Source organism: Choloepus didactylus, chromosome 20 (assembly GCF_015220235.1).
Source record: "Choloepus didactylus isolate mChoDid1 chromosome 20, mChoDid1.pri, whole genome shotgun sequence".
NCBI lineage: Eukaryota > Metazoa > Chordata > Mammalia > Pilosa > Megalonychidae > Choloepus > Choloepus didactylus.
Genome location: NC_051326.1, coordinates 451,122 through 466,678, shown reverse-complemented (window position 1 = coordinate 466,678; position 15,557 = coordinate 451,122). Strand labels below are relative to the sequence as shown.

At 54.0% G+C, this 15,557-nt stretch overlaps 1 protein-coding gene across 1 annotated transcript in view; it reads right to left on the bottom strand.

Annotated features, from left to right (window-relative positions):
- GREB1 (growth regulating estrogen receptor binding 1) overlaps positions 1-15,557 on the bottom strand; it is a 173,053-nt gene that overhangs the window by 74,574 nt on the left and 82,922 nt on the right. The window contains exons 8-12 of the mRNA XM_037812669.1: positions 15,090-15,215; positions 13,419-13,517; positions 12,911-13,057; positions 8,838-9,023; positions 5,399-5,740 (exon numbers count right to left, since the gene is read on the bottom strand). Of these exons, the coding sequence (XP_037668597.1) occupies positions 5,399-5,740; positions 8,838-9,023; positions 12,911-13,057; positions 13,419-13,517; positions 15,090-15,215 (900 nt within the window). The remainder of the gene's footprint in view (positions 1-5,398; positions 5,741-8,837; positions 9,024-12,910; positions 13,058-13,418; positions 13,518-15,089; positions 15,216-15,557) is intronic.

The following is a 15,557-nucleotide window of genomic DNA, read 5'->3' as shown; positions in this document are numbered from 1 at the left end:
GCCCCGGCTCTGTGTCTGCCCCACCCCTAGGGCTGCAGAGAATGGTCTGCTGAAAAGCAACATCTGCCGGGCAGGTCAGGAAAGCATATTCCGGGCCCATGGATCCCAGGACCCGTTTTGGCAGGGAAATACTAACTTGGGAAGTCCTCTGTGGGGTGACCCTCTTCCCAGACTTTGTCCTCCAGGCAAAAGCAGCTAGAGGCAATGAAAGGAGAGCCAAAAAAAATTAGATCAGCAAAACAAAAACAAACAGAACAGATGAAGATTCCCAGAGAAGGAACAGAGGAAAGGAAGCTTTCCCCTGGGAATGAGTCAATCGCACAAATGTACCCATCAGATGAAGAAGAGCTGAAAAAATCTGATCAGTTAAACACAGGCCATTCTAAGGGTTTAGAATAACTTGAACCAAGTGTCAAAGAAGAGCCTCAACACAAAGCCACTCAACAATAAAACCCTAGGCAAGAGGGAGAAACTGACCTTCAGAGTTAACACACCAAGATAATTGATGCTCAGGCATCAGCAAAAAATTACAAGCCATACTAACAAGCAGGAAGACATATAGCCCAGTCAAAGGAACAAATTAAAACTTCAGAGCAGACACAGAATTTACAACTAATCAAAGACGTTCAAACAAATCTGCCAAGTCAATTCAAGGAGAAGAAGGAAAATATGGCTAAAGAGATAAAGGATATTAAAAAGACACTGGGTATTCTAGTTTGCTAATGCTTCCAGAATGCAAAATACCAGAAATGGATTGGCTTTTATAAATGGGGTTTATTTGGTTACACAGTTACAGTCTTAAGGCCATAAAGTATCCAAGGTAATGCATCAACTAACAGGTGCCTTCACTGGAGGATGGCCAGTGGTGTCTAGAAAACCTCTGTTAGCTGGGAAGGCACGTGGCTGGTGTCTGCTCCAAGTTCTGGTATCAAAATGGCTTTCTCCCAGGATGTTCCTCTCTAGGCTGCAGTTCCTAAAAAAATGTCACTCTCATTTGTTCTTAGGGTATCTGTCCTCTCTTAGCTTCTCTGGAGCAAGAGCCTGCTTTCAATGGCCATCTTCAAACTGTCTCTCATCTGCAGCTCCTCTCTCAGCTTCTGTGCATTCTTCAAAGTGTCCCTCTTGGCTGTAGCAAGCCCGCTTCTTCTGTGTGAGTTTCTGTAGTGCTCCAGTGAACTAATCCAGGCCCATGCTGAATGGGCAGGGCCACACCTCAAAGGAAACTATCCAATCAGAGTTATCACCCACAGTTGGGTGGGTCACATCTCCATGGAAATACTCAAAGAATTACAATCAACACTGATACATCTGCCCACACAAGATTACATCAAAGATAATGGTGTTTTGGGGGACATAATACATTCAAACCAGCATAAAGAAGAATTTGAAAGTATCAAAAGAAAAATAACAGAACTTATGGGAATGAAAGGCACAATAGAAGAGATTAAATATACCCTAGAGGCATACAACAGCATATTTGAACAGGCAGAAGAAAGAATCAGTGAGCAAGAAGACAGGACATTCAAAATCTTACAGACAGAAGAACGTAGAAAAGAATGGAAAAAATTGAGCAGAGTCTCAGGGAATTGCATGACAGTGTGAAACACACAAACATACACATCATGGGTGTCCCAGAAGGAGAAGAGAAGGGAAAAGGGACAGAAAGAATATTTCAATAAACAATGGCCAAAAGTTTCTCATCTCTTATGAAAGACATAAATATGTCCAAGAAGTGCAACATACTCAAAATAGAATAAATCCTAATAGACCTACTCTGAGACACCTACTAATCAGAATGTCAAATGCCAAAGATAAAGAGAGAATTCTGAAATCAGCAAGAGAAAAGCAATTCCTCACATACACAGGAACAGTAAAAAGATTAAGCACTGATTTCTTATCAGAAACCATGGAAGTGGGAAGGAGTGGTATCATTTATTTAAGGTACTAAAAGAGAAACACTGCTAGTCAAGAATTCTTTTTCCAGCAAAACTGTCCTTCAAAAATGAGGGAGGTTTTAAAATATTCACAGATAAATATAAACTGTGAGAATTCATCAACAAGAAACCAGCCCTACAAGAAATAATAAAGAGAGTACTCCAGACTGAAAGGCAAAGACAGGAGAGAGAGGCTGGGAGGAGAGAGGAGAAATGAAGATTATCAGTAAGGGTGACTAAAAGGGTTAAAATAGAGACAAAAATAAGATATGACATATAAAATTCAAAGGATAAAATGGTTGAAGTAAGTACTGCCTTTAGATTAATAACACTGAATGTTACTGGATTAAATACCCCAATCAAAAGACATAGATTAGAAGAACAGATTTTAAAATGTGATCCATCTATACACTTTTTACAAGAGACTAATTTTAGACACAAAAATACAAATAGGTTGAAAGTGAAAGGATGGAGAAAGATATTCCATGAAGGCAGTAAACAAACAAACAAAAAAGCTGGGGTAGCTTTACTAATGTCAGACAAAATAGACTTTAAATGCAAAAATGCTATAAGTGATAAAGAAGAACACTATATATTAATAAAAGGAAAAATTTACCAAGAAGGACTAATGATCATAAATATGTATGCACCTAATCAAGGTGCCACAAAAAACATGAGGCAAACACTGGCAAAAACCAAAGGGAGTAATAGACAACTCTACAATAATAGTGGGAGATTTCAACACACCACTCTCTCCAATACACAGAACATCTAAAAGAAGATCAATAAGGAAACAGAGAACCTAAAAAATATGATAAATGAACTAGATCTAAAGGACACATATAGAACACTGTACCCCAAAACAGCAGGATATACATTCTTCTCAAGTGCTCATGGAATATTCTGCAGGATAGGCCATATGCTAGGGCACAAAACAGGTCTTAATAAAGTTCAAAAATATTGAAATTGTACAAAACACTTTCTCATCATAATAGAATGAAGCTGGAAATCAATAATAACCAGAGAATCAGATATTTCACAAATATATGAAGGTTAAACAACATTCTCTTAAACAATCAATGGGTCAAAGAAGAAATTGCAAGTGTATTCAGTAAATATCTTGAGACAAATGAAAATAAGAACACAATGTATCAAAACTTATGGGATGCAGCGAAGGCAGCACTGAGAGGGAAATTTATAGCCCTAAAAGCCTACATTAAAAAGGAAGAGCCAAAATCAAAGACCTAACTGCACACCTGGAAGAACTAGAAAAAGAACAGCAAACTAACCCAAAACAAGCAGGAGGAAAGAAAGAACAAAGATCAGAGCAGAAATAAATGAAAATGAGAACAACAACAACAACAACAAAAAAAAACAATAGAATTAACAAGATCAAAAGATGAAAATCAGTATGTTTCTATACACTAGTAATGAGCAATCTGAGCAGGAATAATCACCACCCCGCATCTGTCCTAATAAACCACTCTAATCTCAGCCTGTGCCCAAGCTGCCAAACACAGCTGGAGACAAACAGCCCCCACCACGCTTCCGGGACTTTCTGGTTAACCCTTAGCGGCCACCTAACTACTCTTTGACACGTCTCCGGTCAATTTACTCCCTTGCTCTTCTAGATAATTATTTCGTACTTCTCGTTGCGCCTCACCCTCCAGCACCTTGACTGCCTTACTCACTCCCGGCTGATGACTTTGCTTCTTATTTTGTCAAGTGAAAAGGGGGCAGTCAGAATGAACTTCCATCTTCCCCCACCACCAAGCTTACAAGCCCCTGCCTCTCCACTTCCAGCCATCAGTACGGATGAAGTCCTGCATGCTGCTGAAGGCACCCCCACCCCGCCTGCGACGGCAGCCCCCACCTCCCCTCTCTCCTGCATCCTCTGTCACTCCTCTTGCAGCAACCAACATACTCGTCCATTCCCCAACTTACAGAAACAAAAAGCCCTGGTCCCTTTCCCCTTCCAATCATCACCTCGTTTCTCCGTTCCCTTCGGGGAACAACTCCTCGGTGGTGCTGCCTTTACGCGTTGTCTCTTGGGCCCCCCGGCGTCCCACCCCACCGAGCCGCTCTGTCGGTGTCCCCTCCTCCGAGCCACTGGTCACCTCTTCCTTCTCGGGCCACACCCTCCTTTCAGCGTCCTGAACACCACCTTCTCCTTCTTCCCCGTCTCACTGTTGCCTCTTCTCAAATCTCCTTTGTGAAATGCTGGGATGCCTGGGAAGACCCTCAGCCCTCTTCTATGTGTCTGACCCTAGTGGGTGGGTTGTATTCTCCATCTCTTGGCCTAAAAAACCCCACAAATGCTGATTACCCCCAAATTCTTTAGACCCAACCTCTGCCCTAAACTTCAGGCTTTTACGTCCAACTGCCCACTCATGATTGCCACTCAGATACCCAAACCCTGGGCCGCGCCATTCCACCACGCCCTCCAGTGCCACCCCTTCCATCCACACACAATTTAAAGATGAAAATAAAAATCTCATCTCCTGCTATTCTTCACATCTCAGTAGACATAACTGCGTTGTTCCAAACACACGGGCCAAGGTTCTCCCGTCCCGCCCCCAGCGCGCCCGATCCACCAGCAGGCTAGGAAGGCCGAGCCTGCAAACCCGCTCAGGGTGCGGCCACAGCTCCCGCCTCCACCCGCCCCGCGCGGGGACCAACAGCAGCCTCCAAACCCGCTGCTGCCGGTTCTCCCAGTCGGTTTCCTCTCCAGCCCACAAGCCACTCCCAGACGGGGGCTCCTGCTAAAGCAGACGCCACATCTCCCCTCCTCTGCTCCCGCCCCTCCGATCACCTCCAGGAACTGACGCAGCCCCATCCTCTGCTCCGGCCATCCTGCTGAGCCCCCCACGCACCAGGCACAGCGTACGCCCTCTGGTCTCGGGGTCCCCCTAATAAACAGCACCCCCAGCTGTACATCCCCATCCCTCTGCCCGGAGCGCTGCATCCTCACAGCACTTGCCCCCATACGCTGCACGCTTGTGTGTCAGCCTCCCACACGAGAATGTGCAGGCACCAGGGAAGCAGGGACTTCGTGTTCACTCCTGGACCCCAGCACCTAGAGCAGTAAGTACCTCCATAATTAATTAGCTAATTGTCTACACAACGAGGTGATTATTATCTCCACTTCGTATTTGAAGAAACTGAGGGTCAGGCTCACTAAGTGTCTGCTTGTATCTCCAGGTGCAGGATAGAACCAGGCTTTCAACCAGTTCTGCTTAGACTCCAAACTCCTGGCCTGCCTAAGGAAGGAAGGAACTGCTAATTCTGCCATTTGCAGAAGGAATGACGTCTGATCGAGCAAAGCATCCAGGCTTGGAGCTGCTGGCCCCGAGGTCCCCAGGCTCCTTTCTGCAGACCTCAGACAGAAGCAGGACATGAGAGGACAGAGGGGAGGGACTTGGCCCTCACCACCGAGGCCCCCGCCGCAGGGAGCACAGACTCACCGGTCACCACAATGCAGGAGTCGATGGCCGCGCCCTTGCAGGCGCAGATGATCACCACGTAGTTGGTCTTCGCCAGCTTGCCCTCCACGAGCAGCCTGAATGTCTCGGAGAGGCCCTCGGCCAGGGAGAAGGAGCACTCGAGGACGTGCACGCTGTTGTCGCAGGAGCTGGCGGCCAGGCCGGCCAGCCAGGGGAGCTGCGCAGGGGTCACGGGCACCGCGAGGCCGGCGGGGAAGGGCTGCGGCACCGCCTGGTACCGCCGGGTCTCGGCCAGGTGCGCCTCGCGCCACGAGCGCGTGAAGATCCGCTCCAGGTCCTCCATCAGGGGCACCTGGTCCGCCGCTGGCAACGACAACACCGCAGAGAGGCCTCAGCACCCGGCCACGCAGCCGGGACGCCCCGGCCATTCCAGGGGGACGTGGGCGGCCGGTCAGGGCAGGACGGCACTTTCTAGGTGACGGATGCCCAATGGCATCACAGAGTTGGGCAATCGGGGAGGACACAGTCAGCCCTCATCTCAGCAACAGAACCACTGCGGGTGCTGTGCGCCTCAGGTTTTAAATAGCTACAGTAATTAAGTGAAGACAACTTTTTTCTTTTCCATTTACCACAGCCACATGTCCATGCTGTCTACAGCCTTCTTAAATGGCACTATCCGTGGATTCACAACATCCCAGCACAGTTTACTTAGCAGTTTCCCCACTGCTCATCCTCCTGTTACTTCCAAATATCCATCTTTATAAACACTCTGCAGTACACAGCTTTACGTATAGAATTTTACTTCCTTAACCTAAAGCTCAAAAGTGGGCTTCCGGAGCCAGTTAATACAGAGGTGAGATTGCTTCCCGAAGGCCCAGCTGCATCAGCACTGCCAGAGCAACAGCGTGTGGCAACACTGGTTCTCCCGTCCCTTCAGCTATCCTGGACACCATCATCTGGGTTGTGATGGTTAATTTAATTGACAAAAGCATGACTTGATTAATCTGTTTATTTGCATTTATTTAACAAAGAGTGAGATGGACTATTTTCCAATGTTTGTTTCCCATAAGTATTTTCTCTTTTATGAGTTGCCTGGCTTGTAAGTCCAAACACTTCACATTTGGGTGAGCACCGCACTCAGATTTAGAAGTCCATTCCAACCCCGCTCCACCCACACTGGCGGTGTGGCCTGGAGCTACCTTTGCAGACAGGTGGTGGCAGGTGAGATACCCACTCACCGGTGGTGGCAGCCCCAAGTGCCTCCCCTGGAGTCCAGAACCATCACCAGCAAAGCTCCTCAAGAGAGCTCCCATACTAGCCACTCGCTTTCTCACACCCACTCTCTCCATCCCATAATCCTCATCAAGGTCACCAACCACTTCCAAACGCCTTCACCCAACGGACGACAGTCTCCACCCCACCACCTCTCAGTCGCACGGTCCAGCCAGCTGCTCTGTCTCCCTGAAAGAACTTTCCTCCATGGGTTCCCGGGTCCATTTACTCATTCACTCAGCACACACCGAGTGAGTGTCTGTCGCAGATGCCCTTGAACATACAGACGTGAACAAGAGAAACACAATTTCCAGGCCTCCTGGCACTTACATCTAATGGGACAGACACACCTAAGTAAATGAAGAAACTGTACTGTGAATTCTGGAAGTGACGTGCTTGGGACGAGGCCTCTCAGAGGAGGTGGCACAGGCACGGAGACTCGAGTGATGGGGAGGGGGCTCATCGTGCAGATGTCCTGGGGAAGGGACGGCCAGTGCAGGACCTCACGGTGGAGCCACAACCGGTGTGCAGAGGGACAGCGTGACCAGAGCAGAGCGGGCAGCAGCAGGAAGGGGACTTTGCAGGTCGCCTGGATCACACGGGACCCGAGGGGTGTCTGGGCTGTGCGTGCGAGGGGAAGCCGCAGCAGGGCTCTGAGTGGGTCAGCGTTTGTAACGGACACGGAGAAGGGGGCAAGCACAGGCCCTGGCTGAGGGAGGCTGCAGCAGGTGAGAGGGGCTGGGTTCTGGAGATGTCCTGAAGGTAGAGCAGTGGGACCTCCCGATGAGCTGGGTGCAGAGTGAGAGCAAGCAAGAGAGGCATCAAGGGGGCCCAGCTCCTCACAACCCGACGCACGAGCTCGTGGCTCCTTCCTGCCTCCTGGCTGCTGCAACCGGGCCCTCCTCCTGCCATCTCTACACATAGATGGTCCTCAGGGTCAAACCCCCGCACCTTCTCCACCCACGGCCAGCCCCAGGCGGTCTCACCCGCTCACCGCTTGCTCCACCTCATCTCTGGGCTCACGCTCCCCACTGGTTTACACCCGCAGCCTCACACTCTCCCCTGGGCTCAGGACTTGTCCAGCCAAATCCTGGAAACTTCCCACGCGGCTACCTCGTGGGCACCTCAGACCAGACTCCCTCTTGCTCCTCAGCTCCACAGGCCAAACCGAGGCGCCCTCGCACCTCACCTCGCTCCAACGAGCATCCTTTCACCGTTCCCTCCAGACTCCTGGGTTCTCCCAGGGCCAGGCCCCCACTCGCCTCTCCCCGGCTGACTGCACCAGCCCTGCTTGCCACAGGCCCCGACAATCCGGCCCCACGCAGCCCCCAACGTGGTCTTTTCAAAATGAAAACCACATCACGTCAGTACCCCACATTCAAAGATACCCCAAAGGTTGCTCAATGTGTCTGAAAAACAGTCCAAGTCTTCCATTGCTGGAGCCCTGCTCCGCTCAAACAGGTGCGTTCTCCCGCTCTCACCCTCTCTCACTGCACCACAGCCACACGGCCCCTCACTGCTCCCCACCCCTCCCGGCCTCCTCCCGTCCCCACCCCTCCCAGCCTCCACCCGTCCTCACCCCTCACAGCCTCCTCCCGTCCTCACCCCTCACAGCCTCCCCCCCCCAGCCTCCTCCCGTCCTCACCCCTCACAGCCTCCTCCCCCCTCACAGCCTCCTCCCCCCTCCCAGCCTCCTCCCGTCCTCACCCCTCCCAGCCTCCTCCTGTCCTCTTTCTTTTTTCATGGCCTTCACCCCACCCCACCCCTGCCTTCCACCTAACTTCACACCCCGTTCAGGCCTCTGCTCAAACGTCACCTCCTATGTCATCCTCCTTGACGACCCTCAGTCACCCCCCCCACACACACACACACACACATACACCCCCCTTTGTCCTGCTTTACTTTCTGGTCACTGTTTCCATCTCCACTTGCCTCTAATCTCTCTGGGGGGAGCATCCTCATCTCTTCTGTCCCCTGACCCCCCTGTGCCTAGAACCGCTGGTGGACAGCTCTCAAATTGCCCTTCTGGAATCCGACCTGCTTTGAGCCCTTTCTCGGCCGTGCGTAACTCTTGGTATTTCACCCCAACAGCCCGAGAGGGTCTCCAGGGGGCTCTAAGGGACGGCCAGGACCGAGGCCCTACCACTCGCCACCCTTGGCAATGGCCACCAGGAGGGCGGGGACTCACCCAGCCGGACGAGGTAGTACACCGTGAGTAAGAGCTGCATCTCCTCCGAGATGGGCTGCACCGTGGACGTGCCACACTGCCCGTACGCCCGCAAGACAGACTGGGAATTCTGGTAACAGGTGTACAGGAGAGGGCTGAGCACCACGTCACTCAGGTTCCCGCAGAGGTAAGGGAAGTTCCCGTGGCCTGCGGAGGGAGAGACGAATGGCCCCGTGCACGGTCTGTGGCCAGGTGCACACGGATTCCCCAGCGCTGGGAGCTGAGGGACGGGCATGTTGCAGCCGCGGGAGCTTGCGGCACCTGCTCTGCCTCCTGCTGCCTTAGAGTAACAGAACTGCAACCCTCTAGAACTGAAAGGAGCATTCACATTTGCTTGTTCGTTTAGACCAAGCCCCTCTCTTACAGAGAGGAGTGATCTGCCCGAAGGCAAACGGCTCTCTCGGTTTTATTCTTTGACACTAAGTGTGGAACGTCCTGCCTCACGTGGAGGCAACATCTTCTGGACCTTTGCCCCCAGCTGGCGTCCAGCTTCCCTGACTCCCAGCAGGCAGGGACCGTGTTTTACTCCGTCTTGCATCCTCCCAAGACTCTCTGGAAGCTGAGTTAAGAAAGTAAGTACAGACGAGAAGACTTAGAAGACTGACAGAACCTGAAAGCACTTTAGCAAACTACGTGTCAGAGGTGGAAGAGCCAAGAGCCAAATTCAAACCCTTCTCTACCTTCTTCAGCTCCACGGCCCCACACAAGAACCCAGCTCCTTTGGGCCTCGGTCTCCGCGTCTGTAAAACGGGGCTGAAGACATCCAAGCCTCCTGAGGTTGCCAAGGCGACCGGTGTGGCCTCTTGTACACGTAGGGCACCTGCATGTCCGTTAAACGAGCCTTTGCAGAACGCCTGACCCTCCCGTGTGCTCCGCACAGGCTCTGGGTGCACACAGATCGTGTCCCCAAGGAAAGCGCTTTGCGAGCTGAGTGTGCCTCAGCGCCCTTGGGAAGCTTGGGGAAAACACGGATTCCTGGGCCCACCCCAGAGCTTGCGGTGCAGGGGTGCGGCCTGGGAACCCACATCTCCAACAAGCTGCCAGGTCTTGGTGTCCTGCAGGCCCCGGGACTAGGATCAGCGGCACCGTTCACAGGCATTCTCGCAGAAGAGGCAACACACGGGGAGGAGACGTTTGCCATAAAACAGGCCCTGGGAAGCTGCAAAGCAGCCCAGACGGGAAGGAAACCGAGACGCCCCAGAGAGAAGACGTCTGGTTGAGTCTTGACGCACAGGGGGGTTTGGGCATTTGGTGGTGGGAACAGGAGTCAGGGAAGCTTTACAGAGAGGGACACGGACAACACAGGGGGACACAGACGACACGGAGAGGGGCACGGATGACATGGAGAGGGGCACAGACGACACAGGGAGGGACACGGACGACACAGAGAGGGGCACGGACGACACAGAGAGGGGCACGGACGACACGGAGAGGGACACGGACGACACAGGGAGGGACACGGACAACACAGGGAGGGACACAGATGACACGGGCACGGACGACACAGGGAGGGACACGGACGACACAGAGAGGGACACGGATGACACGGGCACGGACAACACAGAGGGGGACACGGACGACACAGAGAGGGGCATGGACGACACGGAGAGGGGCACGGACGACACAGAGGGGCACGGACGACACAGGGAGGGACACAGACAACACGGGGACACAGAAGACACAGAGAGGGGCACGGATGACACGGAGAGGGGCATGGACGACACAGGGAGGGACACGGACGACACAGGGGGATACAGATGACACGGAGAGGGGCACGGACGACACGGAGAGGGGTACGGACGACACAGAGAGGGACACGGACGACACAGAGGGACACGGACGACACGGAGAGGGGCACGGACGACACAGAGGGACACGGATGACACAGAGGGGCACGGACGACACAGAGAGGGACACGGATGACACAGAGAGGGACACGGATGACACGGGCACGGACGACAGAGGGGGACACGGACGACACAGAGGGGCACGGACGACACAGAGAGGGGCACGGATGACACGGAGAGGGGCACGGACGACACAGAGGGACACGGACGACACAGAGGGACACGGACAACACAGGGAGGGGCACGGATGACACGGAGAGGGGCACAGACGACACAGAGAGGGACACGGATGACACAGAGGGGCACGGACGACACCGACATGGAGGGGGGCGCGGACAACACGGGGAGGGGCGCGGACGACACGGAGGGGGACACGGATGACACAGAGAGGGGCACGGACGACACAGAGAGGGACACGGATGACACAGAGAGGGACACGGATGACACAGGGGCATGAACAACAGAGAGGGACACGGACGACACAGAGAGGGGCACGGACGACACAGAGGGACACGGACGACATGGAGGGGGACACGGAAGACACCAGGGGACACGGACGACACGGAGGGGGGCGTGGACGACACAGGGAGGGGCGCGGACGACACGGAGGGGGGCGCGGACGACACGGAGAGGGGCATGGACCACAGAGGGAGGCGGGAAGCAGAGGACAGTCTACAACCTAGGCCATGAGGCCTTTGACTCGAGGCTGCCGGTTCCCACGGATTCACGGAACCTCCCGGCTTGGAACAGGCTTGGGGGCCGCCCTGCCCACACCCCAGGCCCTGCGTCCCGTCCCGCCCCGTCCCTGCAGCGTGTTCGCAGAGCCCCAGCAGGCCCATCAAGGCCAGGCATGAATTCACACATGGGCCTTCATCTCTCACCCAGGGGGCCCACTGGGACCCCCTGTCATTGGCCCAGCCTCGTGCCCACTTAACAACCCAGACTTGCCCCCTGCTTTAGAATATCCTGCCCATTTTTGTTTTTGATTTTTAGTAAAAACCAGTAAGTGCCCTGTGTTATTTCTGAATTGAGTAAGAAGCGTCTCCCACTTTCCAACTACCCTCCCTTCTCAATTACTCCAAGTATGATGATACCAAGGGCAAGAGGGTGAGTGTGAGTGCGCAAGTGGATGAGTGGGTGCATGAGTGTGAGTGAGCAAGACTGTGACAGTGAGAGGGTGTTGAGTGTGGGTATGAGTGTGGCAGTGTGTCTGTGTGTCAGTGTGGGGTATCCATGTGTAAGTGTGCACACGTGTGTCAGTGTGTTCTGTGGGTGTGTCAGTATATGAGTGTGCGAGAGTGGGTGTGACTGTGTGGGTGTGGATGTGTGTGTGTGCATGCGTGGGTGCATGAGTGTGAGTGTGGGTATGAGTGTGTGTGAGGGTGTGATTGTGTCGGTGAGTGTGGATGTGTGTGTGGGTGCATCAGTGTGAGTGTGCAAGAATGTGTGACTCACTGTGAATGCGAGTATTGTGTGAGTGTGTGAGTGTGGATATGAGTCTGTGACTGGGTGTGAGTGTGTGTGTGCGTGTGCGTGTGTGAAAGGCTCTACACCAGCACACTGCACTGGCGCGCCCCGTCACCGAGCAGGTCTCCCACTATCCCTATCTCAGTCTCCCACTTCGTGGGAAACGGGTCCTCAGTTGAGCCCCCCACAGCTCACTCCAACCCCCTGACACACGACAGAGAAAATCTGTAGAACTATTTCACGCTTCTATAGTGATGAGCATAGACGTTTTTGCCCAACTGAAGTTAGAGCTCATAGTTAAAAAATGCGTGTGGCTAAAGGGACTGAGCCCCAGACCCAGCTCTGGAAGCAAAGGACTGTGATTTTCCCATCTCCAAATCCCTGGTGCTCGGCCCTGAGGCTGCTACCACAGTGGGCAGCAGGGCTGAGGGAATGAACGAAGGAATGAAGGAATGAGTGAATGAACAAGCAAGCGAACATAACGGAGTGGAAATGCCTCACTTCAGGTCGTTGCAGGAAACTGCAAAGATGCAAAATTCCTGGCATTAGATCGGGGCTATCCTGGTGACTGGTTCTGCTTAGCTCCTTCACTGCCCTGGAAAGAGTTAGGTTTTTTGTATATCACCGTTAACGTCGGACTGGGCCAGTGCCTCAGCTCTGTTTCTCACATTTTCCCTTTGACTCTCCCACCTCCACTATCCGCTGCACTGCTGTACTTGCCTTTGAATATCACAGGCTTGGCTTTGCATATTTTCAGCAAGTTGTCGGGAACGGACACTGGTTCTCCAGAAGCCACAGCAGGAAACGTGACTGAAGCGGGTCCTCCCAAGCCGGGCTGGGGCGCGCACGACGACAAGTCCACACTCTCTAGATGCCACCAAGAGCGTGAGTAAAATATCAGACAACCTCCCTCCCCCGTCCCAGCTCCCAGGAGCGCCAGGGTCTCAGAATCACGGGCTCCCAAGGTCAAAGGAAGCTTTGGGGTCACTCGAAGCTTGGTCCCACCAAGCGACTCGGGGTCTTCCTGTCAAGTGAGGAGTGGCTGCCCTTGAGGAGCACTGGAGAGTTCTGCCTCTAGGATCTGGGAACTCACCTCCACACAAGCCTTGCTAAGCAACTGGGAGGAAGAGATCTCCTTGTTCCATCCTAGAGGCCGTGCTCACCAGCTCACACATGCAGCCCAGCACCAGCCCCAAGTCGGATTTCGGGCAAGGCCATGGCCACTTACCACATTTCGCGCCGTTCCCACCACCTTCTGCGGCGGATGGAGATCCTGGAGACCAGCCTTTGTGGCGTTTCTTGGGTGGTCCAGAGTTTGACACGATCCCTAGACAACATTCAGCATGTGGGTTAGACTGTCACTAGGAGCGAGCTTCAACAACACTTTCCCCAAATTTGGAGAACACTTTAAAAAATCACCCTTTGCCATGGGCTGTATCTAGGCATAAAAGAAGATCCTGTCCGTCTTTTAAGTTCCATTCTAAAGCTGTGCATGTGTCCAGCCAAGCTCTATGTCTATGAACCTTAGCTCCTCCACCTTTAAAATGGGATCGTAAATCTGCTCTGAAACCAGGACAAAAGAGAAAACATGCCAGGTACTTGGTGCAGCACCAGCGCAAAGCTTGGGCCCAGGAAATGCCAGCCCCCATCACCACCACAGTTATCCGTAACTCCCAGTTCACTTTCCTCGCGCCGGAGGGAGCACTGGCAGACAAGCAGCCAAGTCCCACCCCCCGAGGGCAGCACTGAGTGCTCTCAGCAGGCTGGACACCCACAGAGCTGAGCACCAAGCACCCGGGAAACAAAAACGCTCGTCAGCAGCTCCTACCACCCCACACAAATCGGACTCTCAGCATCTGGGGGCCAAGCACCCCGGCCGACCACAGCTCCCCTGGACTCTCATGGCAGCCAGGCATCAGACGCCCGGGTTTGCAGAGATCCTGCTTCTCTGCTTGCTCCCGGGCCCGGCCCCCCAGAACCGGTGCTTGTGAAGCGAGGGTCTGAGCACCCAGCAGTAGCAAGTGCCCAGGGCTTTTTAAGTGCTCTGCAGGTTGAGAATTGTTGACTCAGAGTCTGATAAAAGCGATCCAGAAGTATTTTCACCCCTTGCAAAGCACTTTCAACAGGTGGGCTGCCCCACTCCGAGCAGCCTCGGAGGCTGCTCCCACCCCAGAGGCTGCATCACCCCCAAAAATGCCCTGCAAAGGCAGGGCCCCCCAAAGGCACCAGCTACTCTGGAGAACGGTCTGCAGGGGCCGGGGAGCTCCTTCCACCACACGAACAGAAGGTGCAGACATCCTCTTGCTTCGGGAAGCGAACCCGAAATGCCTCCAAGGGGACTCTAAGTCCATGACCCCAAAACAAGGGCAGCAGGAGCAGCCCCTGGGCACCAGCATGGCAGCTCTTCCCAGCAGCATCTCCTGGCGATGGGGGCACCATTTGGCATTTTGGGTGAGACAATTCCTCATTATGCAGCCCCCCCCACCTCCACTGCAGGACATTTAGCACCTCCACCAATCTCCTAAAAGCCAGAAAGACCCCCTTGTCAGGGACAACAGAAAAGGAACCCATGCATTTCCTCGACCCCCTGTCCATAGGAGGCAGCCTTCTCCTCGGAGAACCACTGAGCCTGGGTACTGAGTTCATGACTATCAGGCTCTGAAGCCGGGTCCTCCCCACTAACCGTGCTGCCCCCCCTTTCTCCACAGCTCTGCGGCCCCCCTCGTGCACAGCCTGCAACGAGCCCGGTCATGGGGCTGCACCGAGGGGCTCTCCCCCTGCACCTCCCACCCAGCTCTGCCCAGGCACAGCCCCCCACCCAGGGGGCGCCCAGGGACCCCCAGGGCCTCGGTCCAAAGAGGAACAGGGCCATCGTATCACCCAGGACCCGCAGAGATACCGGGGGCCGGGGGCCTCGGGAGGGCCAGCAGGTCCCTGTTCACCAGCTGCGGGCGCTTCGGGGAATCCTTGCCGTTGAAAGCAGCTGGGCTGGTGGCGGCCAGTGCGGGGTGCTCGGGGGCTGGCCCTGAAAGCAAACGGAAGAGGGCAGAGGGGAGGGTTAGCCACAGGGCACTCCGCAGCCGGGCGAGCAGCTGCTGCTTTTCTTCCATTTCTACAAATGCACTTTCCCCCAACACACCCTGCTGGGGTCGTAATCCCTGCGGTGGGCACAGTGATTCTGACCGACTGACTCTTCTGTCCCCACAGGAAACGCACCCAACACATTTGCACGCCTGCGCCTGCTCCGGCGAGCACAGTCTGGGCGCGGGACAGTCGGGGGCCAGGAGCGGCCGGCGGCTCCTGAATCCCACAGCTGCTCCCCACGTGCTGCCTCCCGTCACCTTCCCCTCCACCTGCCAGGGCAGCG